This window comes from Ranitomeya variabilis, chromosome 1 (genome assembly GCF_051348905.1).
Source record: "Ranitomeya variabilis isolate aRanVar5 chromosome 1, aRanVar5.hap1, whole genome shotgun sequence".
NCBI classification, from domain to species: domain Eukaryota; kingdom Metazoa; phylum Chordata; class Amphibia; order Anura; family Dendrobatidae; genus Ranitomeya; species Ranitomeya variabilis.
In genome coordinates, this window is record NC_135232.1 from 595,285,876 (window position 1) to 595,313,467 (window position 27,592).

Below are 27,592 nucleotides of genomic sequence, written 5' to 3' on the forward strand. Positions count from 1 at the left end.
ACTTCAGGCGGAAAAGGCCTTGATGTCCCTATCTCAGGGGCAAGACGAAGCTGAAATATACTGCCAGAAATTCCGTAAATGGGCTGTGCTTACTCAGTGGAATGAGTGCGCCCTGGCGGCGAATTTCAGAGAGGGTCTCTCTGATGCCATTAAGGATGTTATGGTGGGGTTCCCTGTGCCTGCGGGTCTGAATGAGTCCATGACAATGGCTATCCAGATCGATAGGCGTCTGCGGGAGCGCAAACCTGTGCACCATTTGGCGGTGTCTACTGAGAAGACGCCAGAGAATATGCAATGTGATAGAATTCTGTCCAGAAGTGAACGGCAGAATTTTAGACGAAAAAATGGGTTGTGCTTCTATTGCGGTGATTCAACTCATGTTATATCAGCATGCTCTAAGCGTACTAAGAAGCTTGATAAGTCTGTTTCAATTGGCACTTTACAGTCTAAGTTTATTCTATCTGTGACCCTGATTTGTTCTTTATCATCTATTACCGCGGATGCCTATGTCGACTCTGGCGCCGCTTTGAGTCTTATGGATTGGTCCTTTGCCAAACGCTGTGGGTATGATTTGGAGCCTCTTGAAACTCCTATACCCCTGAAGGGGATTGACTCCACCCCATTGGCTAGCAATAAACCACAATACTGGACACAAGTAACTATGCGGATTAATCCGGATCACCAGGAGATTATTCGCTTTCTTGTGCTGTATAACCTACATGATGTGTTGGTGCTTGGATTGCCATGGCTGCAATCTCATAACCCAGTCCTTGACTGGAAAGCTATGTCTGTGTTAAGCTGGGGATGTAAGGGGACGCATGGGGACGTACCTGTGGTTTCCATTTCATCATCTATTCCCTCTGAGATTCCTGAATTCTTGACTGAATATCGTGACGTTTTTGAAGAACCTAAGCTTGGTTCATTACCTCCGCACCGGGAGTGCGATTGTGCCATAGATTTGATTCCGGGTAGTAAATACCCTAAGGGTCGTTTATTTAATCTGTCTGTGCCTGAACATGCTGCTATGCGAGAATATATAAAGGAGTCCTTGGAAAAGGGACATATTCGTCCTTCGTCATCTCCCTTAGGAGCCGTTTTTTTCTTTGTGGCTAAGAAAGATGGCTCTTTGAGGCCGTGCATTGATTATCGGCTTTTGAATAAAATCACGGTTAAATATCAATATCCGTTGCCACTGCTGACTGATTTGTTTGCTCGCATAAAGGGGGCCAAGTGGTTCTCTAAGATAGATCTTCGTGGGGCGTATAATTTGGTGCGAATTAAGCAGGGGGATGAGTGGAAAACCGCATTTAATACGCCCGAGGGCCACTTTGAGTATTTGGTGATGCCTTTTGGTCTTTCAAATGCCCCTTCAGTCTTTCAGTCCTTTATGCATGACATTTTCCGTGATTATTTGGATAAATTTATGATTGTGTATCTGGATGATATTTTGATTTTTTCGGATGACTGGGACTCTCATGTCCAGCAGGTCAGGAGGGTTTTTCAGGTTTTGCGGTCTAATTCCTTGTGTGTGAAGGGTTCTAAGTGCGTTTTTGGGATTCAAAAGATTTCCTTTTTGGGATATATTTTTTCCCCCTCTTCCATCGAGATGGATCCTGTCAAGGTTCAGGCTATTTGTGATTGGACGCAACCCTCTTCTCTTAAGAGCCTTCAGAAATTTTTGGGCTTTGCTAACTTTTATCGTCGATTTATTGCTGGTTTTTCTGATGTTGTTAAACCATTGACTGATTTGACTAAGAAGGGTGCTGATGTTGCTGATTGGTCCCCTGCTGCTGTGGAGGCCTTTCGGGAGCTTAAGCGCCGCTTTTCTTCCGCCCCTGTGTTGCGTCAGCCTGATGTTGCTCTTCCTTTTCAGGTTGAGGTCGACGCTTCTGAAATCGGAGCTGGGGCGGTTTTGTCGCAGAGAAGTTCCGATTGCTCCGTGATGAGACCTTGTGCTTTTTTCTCGCGTAAATTTTCGCCCGCCGAGCGGAATTATGATGTTGGGAATCGGGAGCTTTTGGCCATGAAGTGGGCTTTTGAGGAGTGGCGTCATTGGCTTGAGGGGGCTAGACATCAGGTGGTGGTATTGACTGACCACAAAAATCTAATTTATCTTGAGTCCGCCAGACGCCTGAATCCTAGACAGGCGCGCTGGTCGTTGTTTTTCTCTCGGTTTAATTTTGTGGTGTCCTACCTGCCGGGTTCTAAGAATGTTAAGGCGGATGCCCTTTCTAGGAGTTTTGAGCCTGACTCCCCTGGTAATTCTGAACCTACAGGTATCCTTAAGGATGGAGTGATATTGTCTGCCGTTTCTCCAGACCTGCCGCGGGCCTTGCAGGAGTTTCAGGTGGATAGACCTGATCGTTGCCCACCTGGTAGACTGTTTGTTCCTGATGATTGGACCAGTAAAGTCATTTCTGAGGTTCATTCTTCTGCGTTGGCAGGTCATCCTGGAATCTTTGGTACCAGGGATTTGGTGGCAAGGTCCTTCTGGTGGCCTTCCCTGTCTCGAGATGTGCGAGGCTTCGTGCAGTCTTGTGACGTTTGTGCTCGGGCCAAGCCTTGTTGTTCTCGGGCTAGTGGATTGTTGTTGCCCTTGCCTATCCCGAAGAGGCCCTGGACGCACATCTCGATGGATTTTATTTCGGATCTTCCTGTTTCTCAGAAGATGTCTGTCATCTGGGTGGTGTGTGATCGTTTCTCTAAGATGGTCCATTTGGTTCCCCTGCCTAAGTTGCCTTCTTCTTCCGATTTGGTTCCTCTGTTTTTTCAAAATGTGGTCCGTTTGCATGGTATTCCGGAGAATATCGTTTCTGACAGAGGTACCCAATTCGTGTCTAGATTTTGGCGAGCATTCTGTGCTAGGATGGGCATAGATTTGTCTTTCTCGTCTGCTTTCCATCCTCAGACTAATGGCCAGACCGAGCGGACGAATCAGACCTTGGAGACATATTTGAGGTGTTTTGTGTCTGCAGATCAGGATGATTGGGTTGCTTTTTTGCCTTTAGCGGAGTTTGCCCTCAATAATCGGGCCAGTTCTGCCACCTTGGTGTCTCCCTTTTTCTGTAATTCGGGGTTTCATCCTCGATTTTCTTCTGGTCAGGTGGAATCTTCGGATTGTCCTGGAGTGGATGCTGTGGTGGAGAGGTTGCATCAGATTTGGGGGCAGGTAGTGGACAATTTGAAGTTGTCCCAGGAGAAGACTCAGCTTTTTGCCAACCGCCGGCGTCGGGTTGGTCCTCGGCTTTGTGTTGGGGACTTGGTGTGGTTGTCTTCTCGTTTTGTCCCTATGAGGGTTTCTTCTCCCAAGTTTAAGCCTCGGTTCATCGGCCCGTACAAGATATTGGAGATTCTTAACCCTGTGTCCTTCCGTTTGGACCTCCCTGCATCTTTTTCTATTCATAATGTTTTTCATCGGTCATTATTGCGCAGGTATGAGGTACCGGTTGTGCCTTCCGTTGAGCCTCCTGCTCCGGTGTTGGTTGAGGGCGAGTTGGAGTACGTTGTGGAGAAGATCTACGGAGACTCCAGTATCTGGTCAAATGGAAGGGATACGGTCAGGAGGATAATTCTTGGGTGACTGCCTCTGATGTTCATGCCTCCGATTTGGTCCGTGCCTTTCATAGGGCTCATCCTGATCGCCCTGGTGGTTCTGGTGAGGGTTCGGTGCCCCCTCCTTGAGGGGGGGGGTACTGTTGTGAAATTGGATTTTGGGCTCCCCCGGTGGCCACTGGTGGAATTGAACTGGTGTGCATCATCCTCTCTGTTCACCTGTTTCCATCAGGATGTGGGAGTCGCTATTTAGCCTTGCTCCTCTGTCACTTCCATGCCGGTCAACATTGTAATCAGAAGCCTTTCTGTGCATGTTCCTGCTGCTAGACAACTCCCAGCTAAGTTGGACTTAGTCCTTGTTTGTTTTTGCATTTTGTTCCAGTTCACAGCTGTAGTTTCGTTTCTGTGTCTGGAAAGCTCTTGTGATCTGAAATTGCCACTCTGATGTTATGAGTTAATACTAGAGTCTTAAAGGGAACCTGTCACCACGTTTTTGGAAGATGGGATAAAAATAGCGTTAAATAGGGGCAGAGGTGGGCATTACATTAGTGTGTTTGTTATGCGTTTATTACCCACCTAAGTTGCCGAAATACCTTTGCAAAGTCTCCGTTTTCGCCTGTCAATCAGGCTGGTCTGGTCAAAAGGGCGTCTTGTCTTCCCCCAGATTTTGCGTAGTTTTCCGTTGGTGGCGTAGTGGTGTGCGCATGCCCAAAGTCCTGAATCCTCTGCCAGGGGATTTAAAAGAGCGCGCTGTTCGTTTTCATTGGTGATCGGTGGGCGCGGCCATCTTCCTTTGGCCGCGCGTGCGCAGAAGCGGCGCTCTGCTGGCCGCGGCTTCAGGAAAATGGCCGCGGGATGCCGCGCGTGCGCAGATGGATATCGCGGCGGCCATTTTCCTGAAGCCGCGGCCAGCAGAGCGCCGCTTCTGCGCACGCGCGGCCAAAGGAAGATGGCCGCGCCCACCGATCACCAATGAAAACGAACAGCGCGCTCTTTTAAATCCCCTGGCAGAGGATTCGGGACCTTGGGCATGCGCACACCACTACGCCACCAACGGAAAACTACGCAAAATCTGGGGGAAGACAACGCCCTTTTGACCAGACCAGCCTGATTGACAGGCGAAAACGGAGACTTTGCAAAGGTATTTCGGCAACTTAGGTGGGTAATAAACGCATAACAAACACACTAATGTAATGCCCACCTCTGCCCCTATTTAACGCTATTTTTATCCCATCTTCCAAAAACGTGGTGACAGGTTCCCTTTAAAGTAATTTCAGGATGGTATTTTGATAGGGTTTTCAGCTGACCATGAAAGTGCCCTTTCTGTCTTCCTGCTATCTAGTAAGCGGACCTCAATTTTGCTAAACCTATTTTCATACTATGTTTGTCATTTCATCTAAAATCACCGCCAATATTTGTGGGGGCCTCTGTCTGCCTTTCGGGGAAATTTCTCTAGAGGTGAGCCAGGACTATATTTTCCTCTGCCAGGATTAGTTAGTCCTCCGGCCGGCGCTGGGCGTCTAGGGATAAAACGCAGGCTACGCTACCCGGCTACTGTTAGTTGTGCGGCAGGTTTAGTTCATGGTCAGTTTAGTTTCCATCCTTCCAAGAGCTAGTTCGTATGTTTGCTGGGCTATGTTCTCTTGCCATTGAGAACCATAACAGAGGAGCATGAAAGAGGAGCAGGAGTATGACACAGGAGGAGCATGACACAGGAAGCGGAGGATGACATGAGGGGAGGAGCATGACACAGGAAGCGGAGGATAATGAGGAGGAGCATGACTCAGGAAGCTGAGGAGGACAGAGGGAGGAGCATGAAACAGGAGGAGTATGACACAGGAGGAGCATGACACAGGAAGCGGAAGATGACATAAGGGGAGGTGCATGACACAGGAAGCAGAGGATGACACAAGAGGTGGAGTATGGATGACACAGGAGGAGGAGGAGTATGACACAGGAGGTGTAGTATGGTTGCCTTATTTTCATCCGTCTTGCAGGTTTCTAGGATTACCAGGGAGGGGCCACATTTTATGGGTCACATGTCCTGGTTGCTTTACCCTGAACCACACTGTTCCATACGTTATTGCGCCATTTCTTGGTCTGATGAGGATGTATTTTCTCTTTGTAGCACATTGCAGCAGGGAATGCGTCCATGGCAGGTGTGAAGCCCCAAACCAGTGCCAATGTGAGCCAGGCTGGCGAGGACGAGACTGCTCCAGTGGTAAGCCACAATTTACATTCCCCATACCATGCAGATTTTGTATAAGATGTGCTGTTTCCTTTCAACCTCCAGAAGACACAGCTGCCCGTTGTGACCAGTAGGGGGCGATATGCATGTGATCATACTCAGCGGTTTAGCGCGCTCCCTTAGTGGTGAGAATGGTTACTTGGGATTTTCGGAGAGCTCAGGACTGGGGCTTTATGCCAGATGATGGCAGATTATTGGAATTTTCCAAATTCCCGTCGGCGCTGATAGTCTTCAGTAACTCTGCACATGTTCCCAGTGAGTGACGAAGCCGCGGCCAGAGAAAGATGTCCCTCGCAGAATATTCCCAGGCAACAATGTCCTTCGGGGTCTTTTATTTTTTTTATATTTCAGAAATACGGATTTGGCACAGAAAATAACTACAACCCTGTAATAAAAAACATCTGGTGCCCCAGTGCATTATGGGAAAAAAAAAAAAGATTGTGCCCCCTTCCTATGCTGGGAAATAACTAGTACATTGTGGGTTTTTTGTAAAGGTCTGTCATCTGGATTAACCCTTCATTACACTGTTCTTCTAATTGCAGCCTGTGACCCTCACTTGTGGGGACCAAGGTGCAACAATTCCTGCAATTGCCAGAACAATGGGGTGTGTGATCCCGTTTTGGGCTCCTGCATCTGCCCTCCGGGATACAAGGATTCTTTGTGTGAAGTGCCCTGCGATTCGGGCACCTATGGTGTGAACTGTTTACTGGACTGCCAGTGTATGAATGGCGCCAACTGCGAACCTCAGAACGGGACTTGTATTTGTACAGAAGGATTTACGGGACCATAGTAAGTACTGCTTTCTGTCTGCTGTGGTAGCACAAGTCCCAGCATGACTTCCACCATACTTTCCTTCTCCAGCTGTGAAATTAGATGTAAAGAAGTTCAGCCTTCAAAGTACCAGTGCCCAGAGTTTTGCCCATGCCAGAGCGGAGGCATCTGTAACCAGAGCAGTGGAGAGTGCAGCTGCCCCCCAGGATGGATGGTGAGACCCTGTGATCAGCCTTTACCTTCATTGTGGCACCATATTCTAGACAAGACTTTCAATGTATTTTCTCTATAGGGTCCGATGTGCTCCATCCCGTGCCCACCTGGATACTTTGGACCTGGATGTAAACAGAGATGCCCTTGTCATAATGGTGGGCAATGTGATCCAGAAAACGGGCAATGTCACTGCTCCCTAGGGTACACAGGAGAAGGGTAAGTGGCAATGTCCCCCATATACAAGAAAATAACTGCTATAATACTGCTTCTATATACAAGAATATAACTACTATAATACTGACCTATGTACAAGAATATAACTGCTATAATACTGCTCCCTATGAACAAGAATATAACTACTATAATACTGCCCCCTATGTACAAGAATATAACTACTATAATTCTGGCTCCTATGTACAAGAATATAACTACTATAATACTGCTCCTATGTACAAGAATATAACTACTATAATACTGCCCTATGTACAAGAATATAACTACTATAATACTGCCCCCTATGTGCAAGAATATAACTGCTATAATACTGCTCCTATGTACAAGAATATAACTACTATAATACTGCCCCTATGTACAAGAATATAACTACTATAATACTGCTCCTATGTACAAGAATATAACTACTATAATTCTGGCTCCTATGTACAAGAATATAACTACTATAATACTGCTCCTATGTACAAGAATATAACTACTATAATACTGCTCCTATGTACAAGAATATAACTACTATGATACTGCTCCTGTGTACAAGAATATAACTACTATAATACTGCCCCCTATGTACAAGAATATAACTACTATAATACTGCTCCCTATGTACAAGAATATAACTACTATAACACTGCTCCCTATGTACAAGAATATAACTACTATAATACTGCTCCTATGTACAAGAATATAACTACTATAATACTGCTCCTATGTACAAGAATATAACAACTATAATACTGCCCCATGTACAAGAATATAACTGCTATAATACTGCCCCCTATGTACAAGAATATAACTACTATAATACTGCTCCTATGTACAAGAATATAACTGCTATAATACTGCTCCTATGTACAAGAATATAACTATATATGACCTATAATTAATTGCACAAGTCAGACTTCAAAATACAAAAAATTCAAAATTTTTTTATTAAGAATAATACAAAACAAAAAAGACAGCAGTGATGGAATGGTAACAAATGCGGCATAGTAAAGAATACCCGACTCCCCCGGAAGAAGGCACACGCGGCCGAAACGCGCGTAGGGGCTGTGGCACCATCAGACCAGAGGTAATGTAAGCGCTATATATTATTGGTATTCTTTACTATGCCGCATTTGTTACGATGCATCTATGGAAGTACAATACAACTATGCCATGTGGCAGAGAGACTGTTGATTTACAAGAGGTGTAGTTAATGTGGCGGTGGATTCTATTGTTGTAATAGCTTGCCTCTGGCCTGGGGTGCCTCTATATTGGTACCATTCCATCACTGCTGTCTTTTTTGTTTTGTATTATTCTTAATAAAAAAAATTGAATTTTTTGTATTTTGAGGTCTGACTTGTGCAATTAATTATAGGTCATATATGCTTTGTTGTACGGGACCGGTAGGGTGAACATATCTCCTGATGGACACAAGGTTTATTTAATATAACCCTGTGTATTGTTTGTCTAATTGGTAATTATTATTTTAAGAATATAACTACTATAATACTGCCCCCTATGTACAATATAACTACTATTATACTGCTCCTATGCACAAGAATATAACTGCTATAATACTGCTCCTATGTACAAGAATATAACTGCTATAATACTGCTCCTATGTACAAGAATATAACTACTATAGTACTGTTCCTATGTACAAGAATATAACTACTATAATACTGCTCCTATGTACAAGAATATAACTACTATAATACTGCCCCTATGTACAAGAATATAACTACTATAATACTGCCCCATGTACAAGAATATAACTACTATAGTTCTGTTCCTATGTACAAGAATATAGCTACTATAATACTGCTCCTATGTACAAGAATATAACTACTATAATACTGTCCCCAATGTACAAGAATATAACTACTATAATACTGCTCCTATGTACAAGAATATAACTACTATAATACTGCTCCTATGTACAAGAATATAACTACTATAATACTGCCCCATGTACAAGAATATAACTACTATAATACTGCTCCCTATGTACAAGAATATAACTACTATAATACTGCCCCTATGTACAAGAATATAACTACTGTGATGCTGTCCCCAATGTACAAGAATATAACTACTATAATACTGCCCCTATATACAAGAATATAACTACTATAATACTGTCTCCTATGTACAAGAATATAACTACTATAATACTGCTCCTATGTACAAGAATATAACTACTATAATACTGCCCCCTATGTACAATAATATAACTACTATAATACTGCTCCTATGTACAAGAATATAACTACTATAATACTGCCCCTATATACAAGAATATAACTACTATAATACTGTCTCCTATGTACAAGAATATAACTACTATAATACTGCTCCCTATGTACAAGAATATAACTACTATAATACTGCTCCTATGTACAAGAATATAACTACTATAATACTGCCCCTATGTACAAGAATATAACTACTGTGATGCTGTCCCCAATGTACAAGAATATAACTACTATAATACTGCCCCTATATACAAGAATATAACTACTATAATACTGTCTCCTATGTACAAGAATATAACTACTGTGATGCTGTCCCCAATGTACAAGAATATAACTACTATAATACTGCCCCTATATACAAGAATATAACTACTATAATACTGCTCCTATGTACAAGAATATAACTACTATAATACTGCCCCTATGTACAAGAATATAACTACTATAATACTGCCCCATGTACAAGAATATAACTACTATAGTTCTGTTCCTATGTACAAGAATATAGCTACTATAATACTGCTCCTATGTACAAGAATATAACTACTATAATACTGTCCCCAATGTACAAGAATATAACTACTATAATACTGCTCCTATGTACAAGAATATAACTACTATAATACTGCTCCTATGTACAAGAATATAACTACTATAATACTGCCTCATGTACAAGAATATAACTACTATAATACTGCTCCCTATGTACAAGAATATAACTACTATAATACTGCCCCTATGTACAAGAATATAACTACTGTGATGCTGTCCCCAATGTACAAGAATATAACTACTATAATACTGCCCCTATATACAAGAATATAACTACTATAATACTGTCTCCTATGTACAAGAATATAACTACTATAATACTGCTCCTATGTACAAGAATATAACTACTATAATACTGCCCCCTATGTACAAGAATATAACTACTATAATACTGCTCCTATGTACAAGAATATAACTACTATAATACTGCCCCTATATACAAGAATATAACTACTATAATACTGTCTCCTATGTACAAGAATATAACTACTATAATACTGCTCCCTATGTACAAGAATATAACTACTATAATACTGCTCCTATGTACAAGAATATAACTACTATAATACTGCCCCTATGTACAAGAATATAACTACTGTGATGCTGTCCCCAGTGTACAAGAATATAACTACTATAATACTGCCCCTATATACAAGAATATAACTACTATAATACTGTCTCCTATGTACAAGAATATAACTACTGTGATGCTGTCCCCAATGTACAAGAATATAACTACTATAATACTGCCCCTATATACAAGAATATAACTACTATAATACTGCTCCTATGTACAAGAATATAACTACTATAATACTGCCCCCTATGTACAAGAATATAACTACTATAATACTGCTCCTATGTACAAGAATATAACTACTATAATACTGCCCCTATGTACAAGAATATAACTACTGTGATGCTGTTCCCAATGTACAAGAATATAACTACTATAATACTGCCCCTATATACAAGAATATAACTACTATAATACTGTCTCCTATGTACAAGAATATAACTACTATAATACTGCCCCCTATGTACAAGAATATAACTACTATAATACTGCTCCTATGTACAAGAATATAACTACTATAATACTGCCCCTATATACAAGAATATAACTACTATAATACTGCTCCCTATGTACAAAAATATAACTACTATAATACTGCTCCTATGTACAAGAATATAACTACTATAATACTGCCCCTATGTACAAGAATATAACTACTGTGATGCTGTCCCCAATGTACAAGAATATAACTACTATAATACTGCCCCTATATACAAGAATATAACTACTATAATACTGTCTCCTATGTACAAGAATATAACTACTATAATACTGCCCCCTATGTACAAGAATATAACTACTATAATACTGCTCCTATGTACAAGAATATAACTACTATAATACTGCCCCTATATACAAGAATATAACTACTATAATACTGCTCCCTATGTACAAGAATATAACTACTATAATACTGCTCCTATGTACAAGAATATAACTACTATAATACTGCCCCTATGTACAAGAATATAACTACTATGATGCTGTCCCCAATGTACAAGAATATAACTACTATAATACTGCCCCTATATACAAGAATATAACTACTATAATACTGCTCCTATGTACAAGAATATAACTACTATAATACTGCCCCCTATGTACAAGAATATAACTACTATAATACTGCTCCTATGTACAAGAATATAACTACTATAATACTGCCCCTATATACAAGAATATAACTACTATAATACTGTCTCCTATGTACAAGAATATAACTACTATAATACTGCTCCCTATGTACAAGAATAGAACTACTATAATACTGCTCCTATGTACAAGAATATAACTACTATAATACTGCCCCTATATACAAGAATATAACTACTATAATACTGCTCCTATGTACAAGAATATAACTACTATAATACTGCTCCCTATGTACAAGAATATAACTACTATAATACTGCTCCTATGTACAAGAATATAACTACTATAATACTGCCCCTATATACAAGAATATAACTACTATAATACTGTCTCCTATGTACAAGAATATAACTACTATAATACTGCTCCCTATGTACAAGAATAGAACTACTATAATACTGCTGCTATGTACAAGAATATAACTACTATAATACTGCCCCTATATACAAGAATATAACTACTATAATACTGCTCCTATGTACAAGAATATAACTACTATAATACTGCTCCCTATGTACAAGAATATAACTACTATAATACTGCTCCTATGTACAAGAATATAACCACTATAACACTGCTCCCTATGTACAAGAATATAACTACTATAATACTGCTCCCTATGTACAAGAATAGAACTACTATAATACTGCTGCTATGTACAAGAATATAACTACTATAATACTGTCTCCTATGTACAAGAATATAACTACTATAATACTGCTCCTATGTGCAAGAATATAACTACTATAATACTGTCTCCTATGTACAAGAATATAACTACTATAATACTGCTCCTATGTACAAGAATATAACTACTGTGATGCTGTCCCCAATGTACAAGAATATAACTACTATAATACTGCCCCTATATACAAGAATATAACTACTATAATACTGTCTCCTATGTACAAGAATATAACTACTATAATACTGCCCCCTATGTACAAGAATATAACTACTATAATACTGCTCCTATGTACAAGAATATAACTACTATAATACTGCCCCTATATACAAGAATATAACTACTATAATACTGCTCCCTATGTACAAGAATATAACTACTATAATACTGCTCCTATGTACAAGAATATAACTACTATAATACTGCCCCTATGTACAAGAATATAACTACTGTGATGCTGTCCCCAATGTACAAGAATATAACTACTATAATACTGCCCCTATATACAAGAATATAACTACTATAATACTGTCTCCTATGTACAAGAATATAACTACTATAATACTGCCCCCTATGTACAAGAATATAACTACTATAATACTGCTCCTATGTACAAGAATATAACTACTATAATACTGCCCCTATATACAAGAATATAACTACTATAATACTGCTCCCTATGTACAAGAATATAACTACTATAATACTGCTCCTATGTACAAGAATATAACTACTATAATACTGCCCCTATGTACAAGAATATAACTACTATGATGCTGTCCCCAATGTACAAGAATATAACTACTATAATACTGCCCCTATATACAAGAATATAACTACTATAATACTGCTCCTATGTACAAGAATATAACTACTATAATACTGCCCCCTATGTACAAGAATATAACTACTATAATACTGCTCCTATGTACAAGAATATAACTACTATAATACTGCCCCTATATACAAGAATATAACTACTATAATACTGTCTCCTATGTACAAGAATATAACTACTATAATACTGCTCCCTATGTACAAGAATAGAACTACTATAATACTGCTCCTATGTACAAGAATATAACTACTATAATACTGCCCCTATATACAAGAATATAACTACTATAATACTGCTCCTATGTACAAGAATATAACTACTATAATACTGCTCCCTATGTACAAGAATATAACTACTATAATACTGCTCCTATGTACAAGAATATAACTACTATAATACTGCCCCTATATACAAGAATATAACTACTATAATACTGTCTCCTATGTACAAGAATATAACTACTATAATACTGCTCCCTATGTACAAGAATAGAACTACTATAATACTGCTGCTATGTACAAGAATATAACTACTATAATACTGCCCCTATATACAAGAATATAACTACTATAATACTGCTCCTATGTACAAGAATATAACTACTATAATACTGCTCCCTATGTACAAGAATATAACTACTATAATACTGCTCCTATGTACAAGAATATAACCACTATAACACTGCTCCCTATGTACAAGAATATAACTACTATAATACTGTCTCCTATGTACAAGAATATAACTACTATAATACTGCTCCTATGTGCAAGAATATAACTACTATAATACTGTCTCCTATGTACAAGAATATAACTACTATAATACTGCTCCTATGTACAAGAATATAACTACTGTGATGCTGTCCCCAATGTACAAGAATATAACTACTATAATACTACTTGCAGATTGATACTCTCTCCCTCGTCTGTGAGGCCCGGTATAGCCACATATTATTTGGCACTATCAGATAGTTTGTTTTTAGGATGTCTATGAGGAATTGCTGAAATGTGAAAGATATTTGTGCTTTTTATTCCAAAATGGAAAATCTGATCTGCAGCAGGGTCGGGGGTCAGCAGCTGCAGTGTGTCCCCTTGGCGCACACAATGTGACACTGCAGTAACCTGGCTGCGCAGTTACGGGGATCGGTATCAGCTTTGTGGCTGTTTAACCTTTGTCTTGGGGTCACTGTTTATATCGTCTGGGGGTCCCTGGGTCATTTTGTGCAGTGTCTCACCAGATGTTTAACATTTTTTGAAGGACCCTTAACACGTCTAGTAAAAATAAGTCAGTGGATACATATTGCCGTTATTGTTCTCTGCTATCTGAATATTTCTTTTTGTTAAAGGCTTTAGCTCACAGAAATTAAAATATCTTATAATCCGAAACAAAAATGATAGTAGTAAGGTACAGAACATTTCATTATGTAATAGTTACATGGTATGCCTTTGTTAATGTCTCCTCAGCTGCCTGGAGGAATGTCTTATCGGAAAGTTTGGCGGGGACTGTAAAGAGACGTGCGACTGCGTCAATGCTGTCCGCTGCTACCATGTTGATGGGGCCTGTTTATGTGAGGCTGGCTTCCTGGGGGCCAAATGTGAGGAAAGGATGTGCTCAGATACCAGCTACGGCCTACAATGCCACTTGCCATGTCAGTGTGATGCCCAGCATACCAAGAGGTGAGTTAAAGGGGACATGACATCGTATTTGACCCAGTGAAATAGTGTACTGCCCCTTTAAATAATTATGGCCGTTCAAAAGCTTTCCAAAAACTGGTGCGTTGCTAAATGTATTACTCCGTGACTTCCAGCTGCCACCCAATGACCGGTGAGTGTACCTGTAAGACAGGCTGGGCCGGCCTGACGTGCAACGAGACCTGCCCCCACGGCTACTACGGAACCAATTGTCAGGAGCCATGCTTGTGCCTCAATGGCGGATCTTGCGACAGCGAGACAGGGCAGTGCCAGTGTGCTCCGGGCTTTACGGTACGTCATATTCACAGCACTACATACCGTTTTCAACCAAGGAAAAAAGAAATAGGCTTGTTGAACGTCAACATACCCCATCCCTTAAAGTGGCGATGAGCCACCTAGGTGTGTATTGTAGCTGCTTATTCCCTTTCCCAAGCTGAGCTGTATAGAGGCTGATTGAGCATCCTACTTCCATGTAAAGTGTATGAGCACCCCTTGAATGAGGGGGTGTAGCCCCTTTAAAGAATGGTAAAGCCACTTTAAAGAGTAAAGGCCCAGTGCTTGCTTAGACCTCTACTTTGTTAGATAGAAGGGTGCCATAATTCCTGATTACACCCATGACTCCTCTGACAAATCCTCCGCTCACACTCCAATCACAACCAAAGATGTGTTCGAGATTTTTTGCTTTTATTCTGTTGACTCTCAGGATTCAAGCCCAAGCACTTTCCTACTGTCTCCCTCTGGATTAAGATTTTCAAAAAGTTATGTGACACTCCAGCCAATGTTTAGTAGTATTCATGGGTGGAAGCTCATAATGATTGCTCAGCAGAAAAAGGGAGCGCTTCTGACTTTTTTTTTTAGTGATTGTTGGGATTGTCAGGACCGGGATCCCTACAGATCCGAAAAGGTATCAAATGGTTTTAACATGTTAAAACAGTAGGAAGATGCAGGGTCCTGCAGCCTGAGAGCTAAAAGAATGAAAGCAAAGTACAGTTCTGGTTGTGATTGAGGTGTGAGCAGATATATGGCAGAGGGGACACGTGCAGTATATTTCATGTAGACCACATACTTTTCTACCCAGACAATAGTACATATGCCAAATCTAAATCTTGGAGGTCCTGTAGCCTGAGAGTTTACTGAACTAAAGCAAGATCATGTATATGGTTGTGATGGGGATGTGAGCAGAAATATGGTAGACAGGACACATATACAGGTGCTTCTCACAACATTAGAATATCCTCAAAAAGTTCATTTACTTCAGTTCTTCAATCCAAAAAGTGAAACTCCTATATTATATAGAGTCCTTACAAACAGAGTGATCTATTTCAAGTGTTTATTTCTGTTAATGTTGATGATTATGGCTTACAGCCAATGAAAACCCAAAAGTCATTATCTCAGTAAATTAGAATAATTAACAAAAAGCACCTGCAAAGGCTTCCTAAGCGTTTGAAAAGGTCCCTTAGTCTGTTTCTGTAGGCTCCACAATCATGGGGAAGACTGCTGACTTGATAGATGTCCTGAAGGCAGTCATTGACACACTCCACAAGGAGGGTAAGCCACAATAGGTCATTGCTAAAGAAGCTGGCTGTTGTATCCAAGCATATTAATGGAAAGTTGAGTGGAAAGAAAAAGTGTGGTAAAAAAGGTGCACAAGTAACCAGGATAACCGCAGCCTTGGAAGGATTGTTAAGAAAAGGCCATTCAAAAATTTTGGGGAGATTCACAAGGAGTGGACTGATCCTGGAGTCATTGCTTGAAGAGCCACCACACACAGACATGTTCAGGACATGGGCTACAAGTGTCGCATTCCTTGTGTCAAGCCACTGATGACCAATAGACAACGCCAGAAGCGTCTTACCTGGGCCAAGGAGAAAAAGAACTGGACTGTTACTCAGTGGTCCAAGGTGTTGTTTTCAGATGAAAGTAAATTTTGCATTTCATTTGGAAATCAAGGTCCCAGAGTCTGGAGGAAGAGTGGAGAGGCCACAATCCAAGCTGCTTGAGGTCTAGTGGGAAGTTTCCACAATCAGTGATGGTTTGGGGAGCCATGTCATCTGCTGGTGTAGGTCCACTGTGTTTTATCAAGACCAAAGTCAATGCAGCCGTCTACCAGGAAATTTTAGAGCACTTCATGCTTCCCTCTGCTGACAGCTTTTTGGAGATGGAAATTTCATTCTCCAGCAGGACTTGGCACCTGTGCACACTGCCAAAAGTACCAATACCTGGTTTATAATCAACAGTATCACTGTGCTTGATTGGCCAGCAAACTCGCCTGACCTTAACCCCATACAGAATCTATGAAGTATTGTCAAGAGGAAGATGAGAGACACCAGACCCAACAATGCAGACGAGCTGAAGGCTGCTACCACAGTAACCTGGGCTTCCATAACACCTCAGCAGTACCACAGGCTGATCGCCTCCATGCCACGCCGCATTGATGCAGTAATTGATGCAAAAGGAGCCCCGACCAAGTACTGAGTGCATTTACTGAACATACATTTCAGTAGGCCGACATTTGGGATTATAAAATCATTTTTCCAGCTGGTGTTATAAAGTATTCTAATTTACTGAGATAATGACTTTTGAGTCTTCATTGGCTGTAAGCCATAATCATCAACATTAACAGAAATAAACACTTGAAATAGATCACTCTGTTTGTATTGACTCTATATAATACGAGTTTCACTGTTTGTATTGAAGTACTAAAATAAATTAACTTTTTGATGATATTCTAATTTTGTCAGAAGCACCTGTATTTTGTGTAGACCCCTTCCTTCTCTCGCCAAGGAGCAGTATGTACGTTAAATCTGAATCTTAGGCTACTTTCACACTTCCGTCTTTTGTCCTCCGTCGCAATCCGTCGTTATGGGCAAAAAACGGATCCTGCAAATGTGCTTGCAGGATGCGTTTTTTGCCCATAGACTTGTATTAGCGACGGATGGGCACACGTTGCATCCGTCGTGTGATGGATCCGTCGTGTTTTGGCGGACGCGACGCACAAAAAAGTTCAATGTAATGTTTTTTTGTGTGACATATCCGCCATTTTCGACCGCGCATGCGTGGCCAAAACTCCGCCCCCTCCTCCCCGCTCATCACAATGGGCAGCGGATGCATTGTAAAACTGCATCCGCTGCCCACGTTGTGCTAAATTTAGCACAACGTCCGTCGGTACGACAGTTTTCGACGGCCCTGTACCGACGGATGTATGAAAGTAGCCTTAAAGGTCCTGGAGCCTGAGCGCTAACAGAATGAAAGCAAAATCTTGAGTTCAGTTCTGGTTGTGATTGGGGTGTGAGTAGAACTGTAGCAGAGGAGACCTGCACCTGGAAAGCTAGCAGAATAAAAGCATAATCTTGAAGTAAGGTCCTCCAGCCTGAGAGCTATCAGATTGAAAGCAAAATATTGAAACAAGGTCCGACAGTCTGAGAGTTGACATAATGAAAGCAAAATATTACAGTAAGGTCCCGCAGTCTGACAGCTAGCAGAATGAGAACACAATCTTAAGTGCATCTCTGGTTGTGATTGGGGTGTGTGATCACAGATGTAGTAGAGGGGAACACATATTTCATGCAGACCCCTTCCTTCTCTAACCAGAGAGAAGTACATGTGCTTCTCTGCTCGCTCTTCAAGGAACCTCTGAGTACTTCTACTTTTTGGGGGTGGTTTGTGGGGTTCTCCGAACCCAAGCCCCTACTTATCAAAGCTACTGGAAAGTGGTTACAATATATCAAAACTTTTTAAAAAGTTTAGCTGTGTAAGTTAAACTATGAGGAGAGGACAGGGAGGTTTTTAGGATCCGCAGCGTGAGAGCTAACAGGCATGAAAGCAGAAGCAGTGATAAAGGTGAGCAAGTACTGGGTACACCACTCAACAGATGAACTTCTCATTAGCTGTCTGTTGTAGCCCACCCCTCTATATAATCCATACTGACTGCCATTTCGTTACATTGCGTCAGGGAAATCACTGCTCTCAATTCTGTCCTGATGACACCTTTGGAGATGGATGTTCCCAGACGTGCAAGTGCATCAACCACCTTGCATGCTCCCCTACAGACGGCACCTGTGTGTGTAAGGAAGGTGAGTGCACACTGTCCGCTCCGCGGGGATAAACCCACCATACAGCTTCCACTATTTCATCTGTGTGGGCAATACTTGATGACGGAGGTGCTCATATTGTCAGTACAGATTAAAATATGGTAGCTCCCAAAACTGGACTAATCATTGAGGGGTCAGGTGCTAGGACCCTGCAGACCATGTGGCATTACTCGCTGCTTAGCTTATTGAAATCAATGCTCTGTGTTTCAGGTTGGCAGAAAGGCGACTGCTCGGTGCCGTGTCCTAAGGGAAGTTGGGGGTTCAACTGCAATCGGACATGCGAGTGTGCCAACGGGGCGTCCTGCAGCCCCATCACTGGGCACTGCACCTGTACGTCCGGGTGGTATGGGGAGAAATGTAAGCTCCCCTGCAAGGTACTATGGCTTATATCAAAGATTATCAGTTTAGAGAAACAGTGCCCCCATAACAGTGTCAATGGCAGTGCCCCATAACACTGTGAGTGACAGTGCCCCTATAACAGTGTCAGTGACAGTGCCCCATAACAGTGTCAATGACAGTGCCCCATAACAGCGTCAATGACAGTGCCCCTATACCAGTGTCAATGCCCCTATACCAGTGTCAGTCACAGTGGCTCCTATAACAGCGTCAATGACAGTGCCCCTATACCAGTGTCAGTGACAGTGCCCCTATACCAGTGTCAGTGACAGTGGCTTCTATAACAGTGTCAGTGACAGCGGCTTCTATAACAGTGTCAGTGACAGCGGCTTCTATACCAGTGTCAGTGACAGTGGCTTCTATAACAGTGTCAGTGACAGCGGCTTCTATAACAGTGTCAGTGACAGTGGCTTCTATAACAGTGTCAGTGACAGCGGCTTCTATAACAGTGTCAGTGACAGCGGCTTCTATACCAGTGTCAGTGACAGTGGCTTCTATAACAGTGTCAGTGACAGCGGCTTCTATAACAGTGTCAGTGACAGCGGCTTCTATAACAGTGTCAGTGACAGCGGCTTCTATACCAGTGTCAGTGACAGTGGCTTCTATAACAGTGTCAGTGACAGCGACTTCTATACCAGTGTCAGTGACAGTGGCTTCTATAACAGTGTCAGTGACAGTGGCTTCTATAACAGTGTCAGTGACAGCGGCTTCTATAACAGTGTCAGTGACAGTGGCTTCTATAACAGTGTCAGTGACAGCGGCTTCTATACCAGTGTCAGTGACAGTGGCTTCTATAACAGTGTCAGTGACAGTGGCTTCTATAACAGTGTCAGTGACAGCGGCTTCTATAACAGTGTCAGTGACAGTGGCTTCTATAACAGTGTCAGTGACAGCGGCTTCTATAACAGTGTCAGTGACAGCGGCTTCTATAACAGTGTCAGTGACAGCGGCTTCTATAACAGTGTCAGTGACAGCGGCTTCTATAACAGTGTCAGTGACAGCGGCTTCTATACCAGTGTCAGTGACGTGACAGTGGCTTCTATAACAGTGTCAGTGACAGCGGCTTCTATAACAGTGTCAGTGACAGCGGCTTCTATAAGTGTCAGTGACAGCGGCTTCTATAACAGTGTCAGTGACAGTGGTTTCTATAACAGTGTCAGTGACAGGCGGCTTCTATAACAGTGTCAGTGACAGTGGTTTCTATAACAGTGTCAGTGACAATGCCCCATAACAGCGTCAATGACAGTGCCCCTACACCAGTGTGAGTGCCCCCATAACAGCGTCAATGACAGTGCCCCTATACCAGTGTCAGTGACAGTGAACCTATACCAGTGTCAGTGACAGTGCCCCTATATCAGTGTCAGTGACAGTGGCTTCTATAACAGTGTCAGTGACAGTGGCTTTTATAACAGTCTCAGTGACAGTGCCCCATAACAGCGTCAATGACAGTGCCCCTACACCAGTGTCAGTGGCTCTTGTGTCAGTGACAGTGCCCCATTACAGTGTCAGTGCCCCACTAGTGGCAGTGCCCCCATTACAGTGACAGTGCTCCTATAACAGTGTCAGTGGCCCCATAACAGTGTCAGTGCCCCACTAGTGGCAGTGCCCCCATTACAGTGTCAGTGACAGTGCTCCTATAACAGTGTCAGTGACAGTGGCCCCATAACAGTGTCAGTGACAGTGCCCCCCGTGTCAGAGACTGTGCCCCCATAACAGTAACAGTGCCCTCGTTGGTATCACAGTGCCCTCGTTGGTATCAGACAGTGCCCTCATAGTTTATTTACAGTAGTGGCATAACACTGCCATTTATAGTGCCTTCATCACAGTGCCAGCAATAGTTGCCCATCCCACTGCATGTCACAGTGTCACCTGTCCCTCTCGAGAGGATGATCTGTGACTGCTCCTCTGTACACAGGCGGGAAACTACGGGCCTGGCTGTAATCAGAGGTGTGAGTGTAAGAACTCTGACGGCTGCAATCCCATCACTGGCACCTGCAGATGTCTCCCAGGATGGACGGGTGAGGGATGCCTGGAAGATGATGGATAGATGGTGATAGTGGGGTTTCTACACTTCCTAATATATTCTGTCTTTTAGGGGAGCACTGTGAGAATGCCTGTAAAGAAGGACACTGGGGGAGGAGCTGTAATATGCCCTGCACCTGTAAAAATGGGGCGTCCTGCTCCGCGGAGGACGGATCCTGCACTTGTACTGCCGGATTCCAGGGCACCAACTGCGAGAACAGTAAGAAAATGCTTCTCTTTATGCTCAGTGTCGCCCTCTGCTGAGCAATGAGATCAACGTGACCTCTTCCAGGCATCTCCTAGTGGCCATGCCTGGTACTGCAGCTCCACTTTAGTAAATCAGTCAGAACTGCAGTACCCTATATAACCTGAGAACAGATGTCTTGCTATTTTTCATAGGTAAAACTTATTTCCTGTTTCAGGCTGCTCTCCCGGACGTTACGGGAAGAAATGCACCTTCTACTGTAAATGCTCTAACTACTCCACGTGTAACCCCACCGATGGTTCATGTACATGTTCTCCCGGCTGGAAAGGCAACGACTGCTCTGAGCGTAAGTTCAAAATTGGACAATGGACCATTTCTCTCCACCGTTTGGGGGCCCATTTAGGATCAGCTCTAAACTTCCTACAAAGAGGTTGTTTTACACTTTTTGCACCAGTGGTGGTATTACATAGGTACTGTATGGCAGTTTTATATGAGCACTGTTTGGTCCTTTTACTTATTAGTCTGACTTTCTTGTCTTTTCAGCATGTTCATCAGGATATTGGGGGAAGGACTGTACCAGTTCCTGTTACTGTCATTATGGAGGACACTGCAGTCCTATAGATGGGAGGTGCGACTGTCTACCAGGCTGGACTGGAAAGTCGTGCTCTGATGGTAACGCAGCTCTGTATTTCGGACATATCTGTATGCATGGGTGAGCATATTAGATTGAGTCACTGACTATATGGCACTTTTTATTTTAGCTTGTCCTTTAGGATTATGGGGGAAAGACTGCGCTAACACCTGCTACTGCCAACATGGAGGGCAATGTAACGCCAATGATGGCACTTGTGCCTGCCTGGCGGGATGGACCGGGAAAACATGCTCTGAAGGTAAGACCACCATGGCTCAATGGCATAATATGCTACCAGTAACCGGGCAAGGAAAGTCCCTTCCACAAGTCCAGTATGGAGCCCCTGATCCACCAATCACGTGTGTTGTATTTAAAGATCTATTATTCATTCCCTTTGACTCTTTAATTATTTCTGCTCTTCACTGAATTCTGACATAAAATTTCAAAAATGTATGTATGTGTGTGTGTGTGTGTGTATGTATGTGTGTATGTACAGTATGTATGTATGCTGTTACGGTATATTTTTTTCGACATTTTTTTTCTTCTATAGCTAGCCCTAACCTTCACCCTAAGTTTAGCATTAACCCTAACCTTAGTTTTTAACTTTCACCGTAACCTTCATCCTAGCCTTCACCTTAACCTTCACCCTAGCCTTGATCCTAACCCTAACCTTCATCTTAGCCTTCACACTAACTTTAGCATTAACATTAGCCTTAGTCCTTACCCTAACTTTCACCCTAACTTCAGCCTAACCTTCACTCTAACCCTATCTTTCAGGCTAATCATAGCATTCATCCTAACCACAGCTTTCACGCTAACCTTACTTTTCAGCATAACCCTATCATTAACCTTAACCTAAGGGTACTGTCACACAGTGCAATTTTGATCGCTACGACGGCACGATCCGTGACGTCGCAGCGTCGTATGATTATCGCTCCAGCGTCGTAGACTGCGGTCACACGTTGCAATCACGGCGCTGGAGCGATGCCGAAGTCCCCGGGTAACCAGGGTAAACATTGGGTTACTAAGCGCAGGGCCGCGCTTAGTAACCCGATGTTTACCCTGGTTACCAGCGTAAACGTAAAAAAAACAAACAGTACATACTCACATTCCGGTGTCTGTCCCCCGGCGTTCTGCTTCTCTGCACTGTGTAAGCACCATAGCCGGAAAGCAGAGCGGTGACGTCACCGCGTCACCGCTGTGCTCGCTTTCCGGCCGGCAGGCGCTCACAGTGCAGAGAAGCAGAACGCCGGGGGACAGACACCGGAATGTGAGTATGTACTGTTTGTTTTTTTTACGTTTACGCTGGTAACCAGGGTAAACATCGGGTTACTAAGCGCGGCCCTGCGCTTAGTTACCCGATGTTTACCCTGGTTACAAGCGAACACATCGCTGGATCGGTGTCACACACAACGATCCAGCGATGTCAGCGGGTGATCAAGCGACGAAAGAAAGTTCCAAACGATCTGCTACGACGTACGATTCTCAGCAGGGTCCCTGATCGCTGCTGCGTGTCAGACACTGCGATATCGTAACGATATCGCTAGAACGTCACGAATCGTACCGTCGTAGCGATCAAAATTGCACTGTGTGACAGTACCCTTAGTCTATACCCTATCCCTAGCCTTCACCCTATCCCTAGACTTCACCCTATCCCTAGCCTTCGCCCTATCCCTAGCCTTCACCCAAACCCTAGCCTCCACCCTATGAAAAAGTACTGACTAATGTGTTGTACAGATAATTCAATACTGATTTCATTCATTAGCTACTCATCGAAGATGATTTTGTCATTGGCTACTGGGCTCTGCGTAAATAATGACCGAGATGACAGAGCTCAGTACCATGAAATGAGATTTGTGATCTCTGTCACTGCCTATGCAGAGCACATCAACTGATGGCAAGCTCAGATTGACTGTTGCGCTATGCTTACGCGGCCACTCACTGTGCTGCTCTAAGAAGGAGTTTGTCGGTGCCACACATTTGAGAGTGGTAGGGGCATAATTTTGCCTTTACATAGAGATTGGTGCCCTCGTGGCTCCCTTCATGCTACGCCATGGCTTGTGAGGCCCCGAGTGCCCATCCCTGAAAATGATTACTTTGTCATACTCCGACCCTTCAAATCCTGCCCTTGAGATAACATTAGATATCAGTTTGGCATTGTGTGTTTATTTTAAGGAAATGGCACCATGCACACACAACATATTGAGTTAGGGAGCTGCCCCTCACAGCCGTGTATATACACACAACATATTGGGGTCAGGGGGCCGCCCCTCACAGTCGTGTGTATACACACAACATATTGGGGTCAGGGGGCCGCCCCTCACAGCCGTGTATATACACACAAGATACTGTAATAATTATAGGGGATAACTCAGGAGACTCTTTGCGTGGAACAAGACAACTACAGGACACAGTTTTATAAGTGGTAAAGTCTATATTATCACACGGTGATTCAAACAGGTACAGAGAGAAACTCAAGTCCACAACTCTTGGTGTAAATATTAAACGCAGCTTAGCAGTCTATAAGAAACTTCAGAGGAAAATGCAATCAAGCAGAAAGTCTATGAAGCGCAGTTATTCTTGAGGATACTTGACACGAATAAATCCTTGTCTTAGTCCAAACACAGATAGATAAGCTTATAAGGCAGTTCAAATCATATCTTAGCTCAATCAGGGAGGCCTGGTTAATAGTCTCAGGTTTTTGCAGAGCAGAAACAGCTTACATGTCCAGCAAATGCAGATGGAAGTAAACACGAGCAACAGATGAAGGAGGATTACTGAAAACTGGTGTATGCAGCAGGAACTCAGAGCAGAGTAGCAGGATCACCACACAGGTTCACAGGAGCAGGTATATAGCCAGGGAGTAATCAGAGGTCAGGAGCTGGATGCAAGGCACAATACTCTAGCACAGACTGAAGGCTGGGGTGGAGTTTTATAGCAGGAAGACACAGTGCACATGAGACCAAAGACGCCATCTTGGAAAAGGGCAGTAATGCACAAAAGGTAAAAAATGTTCAGAGTCCTGACATTACTCCCTCCTTAGAAGCGGCCTCAGGACGATCCTGGACCTGGTTTCTCAGGGAATCTCTGATGAAAACGAGAAATCTTCTGTTGGGCATTGATGTTTTCCACAGGTTCCCAAGAGTCTTCCTCAGGGGGATATCCCTGCCATCTTATCAGATATTGGAGCCGATTCCTGCGAATCCTGGAATCAATAATTTCATCCACCACAAATTGTTCTTGCCCATCAATCACCACAGGCTGCGGAGGTGGCACAACACGTCCCTGGAAGGTATTAGGAGATACAGGCTTTAGTAAAGATACATGAAAAACTGGGTGTACCTTCATAGTCCTAGGCAGCTTCAGCCGGCAGGCCACAGAGCTCACAATACCGTTGATCTTGAAAGGGCCAATGAATTTCTGTCCAAGTTTTTGTGAAGGAACGTTTAACTTCAGATTCTTAGTTGCTAACCTGTTGTGAACTATACTTTTTGGCTCCCTCTTGTGGTCACTAGTGATTTGGCACTTGGATTGTCTTTTACCAGGTTTGTGCTCACCTGCTTCGTTAGGCCTGGGGTGTTGCTATTTAAACTTCCTGGATTCTCAGTCCAGTGCCTGGCTTCGTTGTAATCAGTTCACTTCTGTTTGCTCCTGTCTTCAGGTCCTGGTTTTTTGCAAGATAAGCTAAATCCTGCTTTCGTACTCTTGATCATTTGCATTGTTCATATTTTTTGTCCAGCTTGTACAATATGTGATTCCTGTTTTTGCTGGAAGCTCTAGGGGGGCTGATATTCTCCCCCCACACCGTCAGTCGGTTTGGGGGTTCTTGGATATTCAGCGTGGATATTTTGCAGGGTTTTTTGCTGACCATATAAGTCTTCTTACTATATTCTGCTATTAGTCAGTGGGCCTCTCTTTGCTAAATCTAGTTCATTCTTACGTTTGTCCTTTCTTCTTACCTCACCGTTATTATTTGTTGGGGGCTTGTATTACTTTGGGGTCTTTTCTCTGGAGGCAAGAGAGGTCTTATTTTTCCTGATAGGGGTAGTTAGTTCTCCGGCTGACGCGAGACGTCTAGAATCAACGTAGGCACGTTCCCCGGCTGCTGTTAGTGTTTGCGCTAGGATCAGGTATATGGTCAGCCTAGTTACCACTTCCCTATGAGCTGGTATTTATGTTTTGCAGACTTTGCTGTAATCTTGAGGTCCCCTGCCATTGGGATCATAACAGTAAGCCAGGCCAATAAATAGTTAATGCATTGCTGAAGTGGGATTAAAAGAAAAGAAGTTCTGAGTTTTTGGTTTTTTTTCTTCCTCCCCTTTATCTCTGAGTGGCTTGAAGCTTTGCTGCAGACATGAATGTTCAGACCTTGATTACTAGTGTGGATCAGCTTGCTGCACGTGTGCAGGGCATTCAGGATTTTGTTGTTAGCAGTCCTATGTCAGAGCCTAAGATACCTATTCCTGAGCTGTTCTCTGGAGATCGATTTAAATTTAGGAATTTTAGGAATAATTGTAAATTGTTTCTATCTTTGAAACCTCGTTCGTCTGGAGATTCAGCTCAGCAAGTTAAAATTATTATCTCCTTCTTGCGTGGCGACCCTCAGGATTGGGCTTTCTCGTTAGCGCCAGGAGATCCTGCATTGGCGGATGTTGATGCGTTTTTTCTGGCGCTCGGATTGCTTTATGAGGAGACTAATCTTGAAATTCAGGCAGAAAAAGCTCTACTGGCCATCTCTCAGGGCCAGGATGAAGCTGAGGTGTACTGCCAAAAATTTCGGAAATGGTCCGTGCTTACTCGATGGAATGAATGTGCTCTGGCCGCAAATTTCAGAAATGGCCTTTCTGAAGCCATTAAGCATGTGATGGTGGGTTTTACAATTCCTACAAGTCTAAATGATTCTATGGCGCTGGCTATTCAGATTGATCGGCGTTTGCGGGAGCGCAAATCCGCTAAACCTCTGGCGGTGTTGTCTGAACAGACACCTGTCTCAATGCAATGCGATAGAATCCTGACTAGAACCGAACGACAAAATCATAGACGTCAGAATGGGCTGTGTTTTTACTGTGGTGATTCTACACATGTTATATCAGCATGCTCTAAGCGCCTAACCAAGGTTGTCAGTCCTGTCACCATTGCTAATTTGCAGCCTAAATTTATTTTGTCTGTGACTTTAATTTGTTCATTGTCTTCCTACCCTGTTATGGCATTTGTGGATTCAGGTGCTGCCCTGAGTCTTATGGACTTGTCGTTTGCCAAGCGCTGCGGTTTTGTCCTGGAGCCTTTAAAGGTTCCGATTCCTCTCAGAGGAATTGATGCTATGCCACTGGCGGAAAATAAACCGCAGTATTGGACACAAGTGACCATGTGCATGACTCCTGAACATCGGGAGGTGATTCGTTTTCTTGTTTTGCATAAAATGAATGATTTGGTCGTTTTAGGTCTGCCATGGTTACAGACCCATAATCCTGTTTTGGATTGGAAGGCTATGTCTGTC

General features: G+C 42.8%; 1 protein-coding gene across 1 annotated transcript in view; it reads left to right on the forward strand.

Moving 5' to 3' along the window:
* PEAR1 (platelet endothelial aggregation receptor 1) overlaps nt 1-27,592 on the forward strand; it is a 168,410-nt gene that overhangs the window by 127,346 nt on the left and 13,472 nt on the right. Inside the window, exons 5-17 of the mRNA XM_077258725.1 lie at nt 5,681-5,773; nt 6,343-6,589; nt 6,662-6,785; nt 6,864-7,000; nt 14,523-14,735; nt 14,867-15,041; nt 18,703-18,823; nt 19,052-19,215; nt 21,153-21,255; nt 21,333-21,479; nt 21,682-21,810; nt 22,008-22,136; nt 22,226-22,354. Coding sequence (XP_077114840.1) covers nt 5,681-5,773; nt 6,343-6,589; nt 6,662-6,785; nt 6,864-7,000; nt 14,523-14,735; nt 14,867-15,041; nt 18,703-18,823; nt 19,052-19,215; nt 21,153-21,255; nt 21,333-21,479; nt 21,682-21,810; nt 22,008-22,136; nt 22,226-22,354 — 1,911 coding nt within the window. The remainder of the gene's footprint in view (nt 1-5,680; nt 5,774-6,342; nt 6,590-6,661; nt 6,786-6,863; nt 7,001-14,522; nt 14,736-14,866; nt 15,042-18,702; nt 18,824-19,051; nt 19,216-21,152; nt 21,256-21,332; nt 21,480-21,681; nt 21,811-22,007; nt 22,137-22,225; nt 22,355-27,592) is intronic.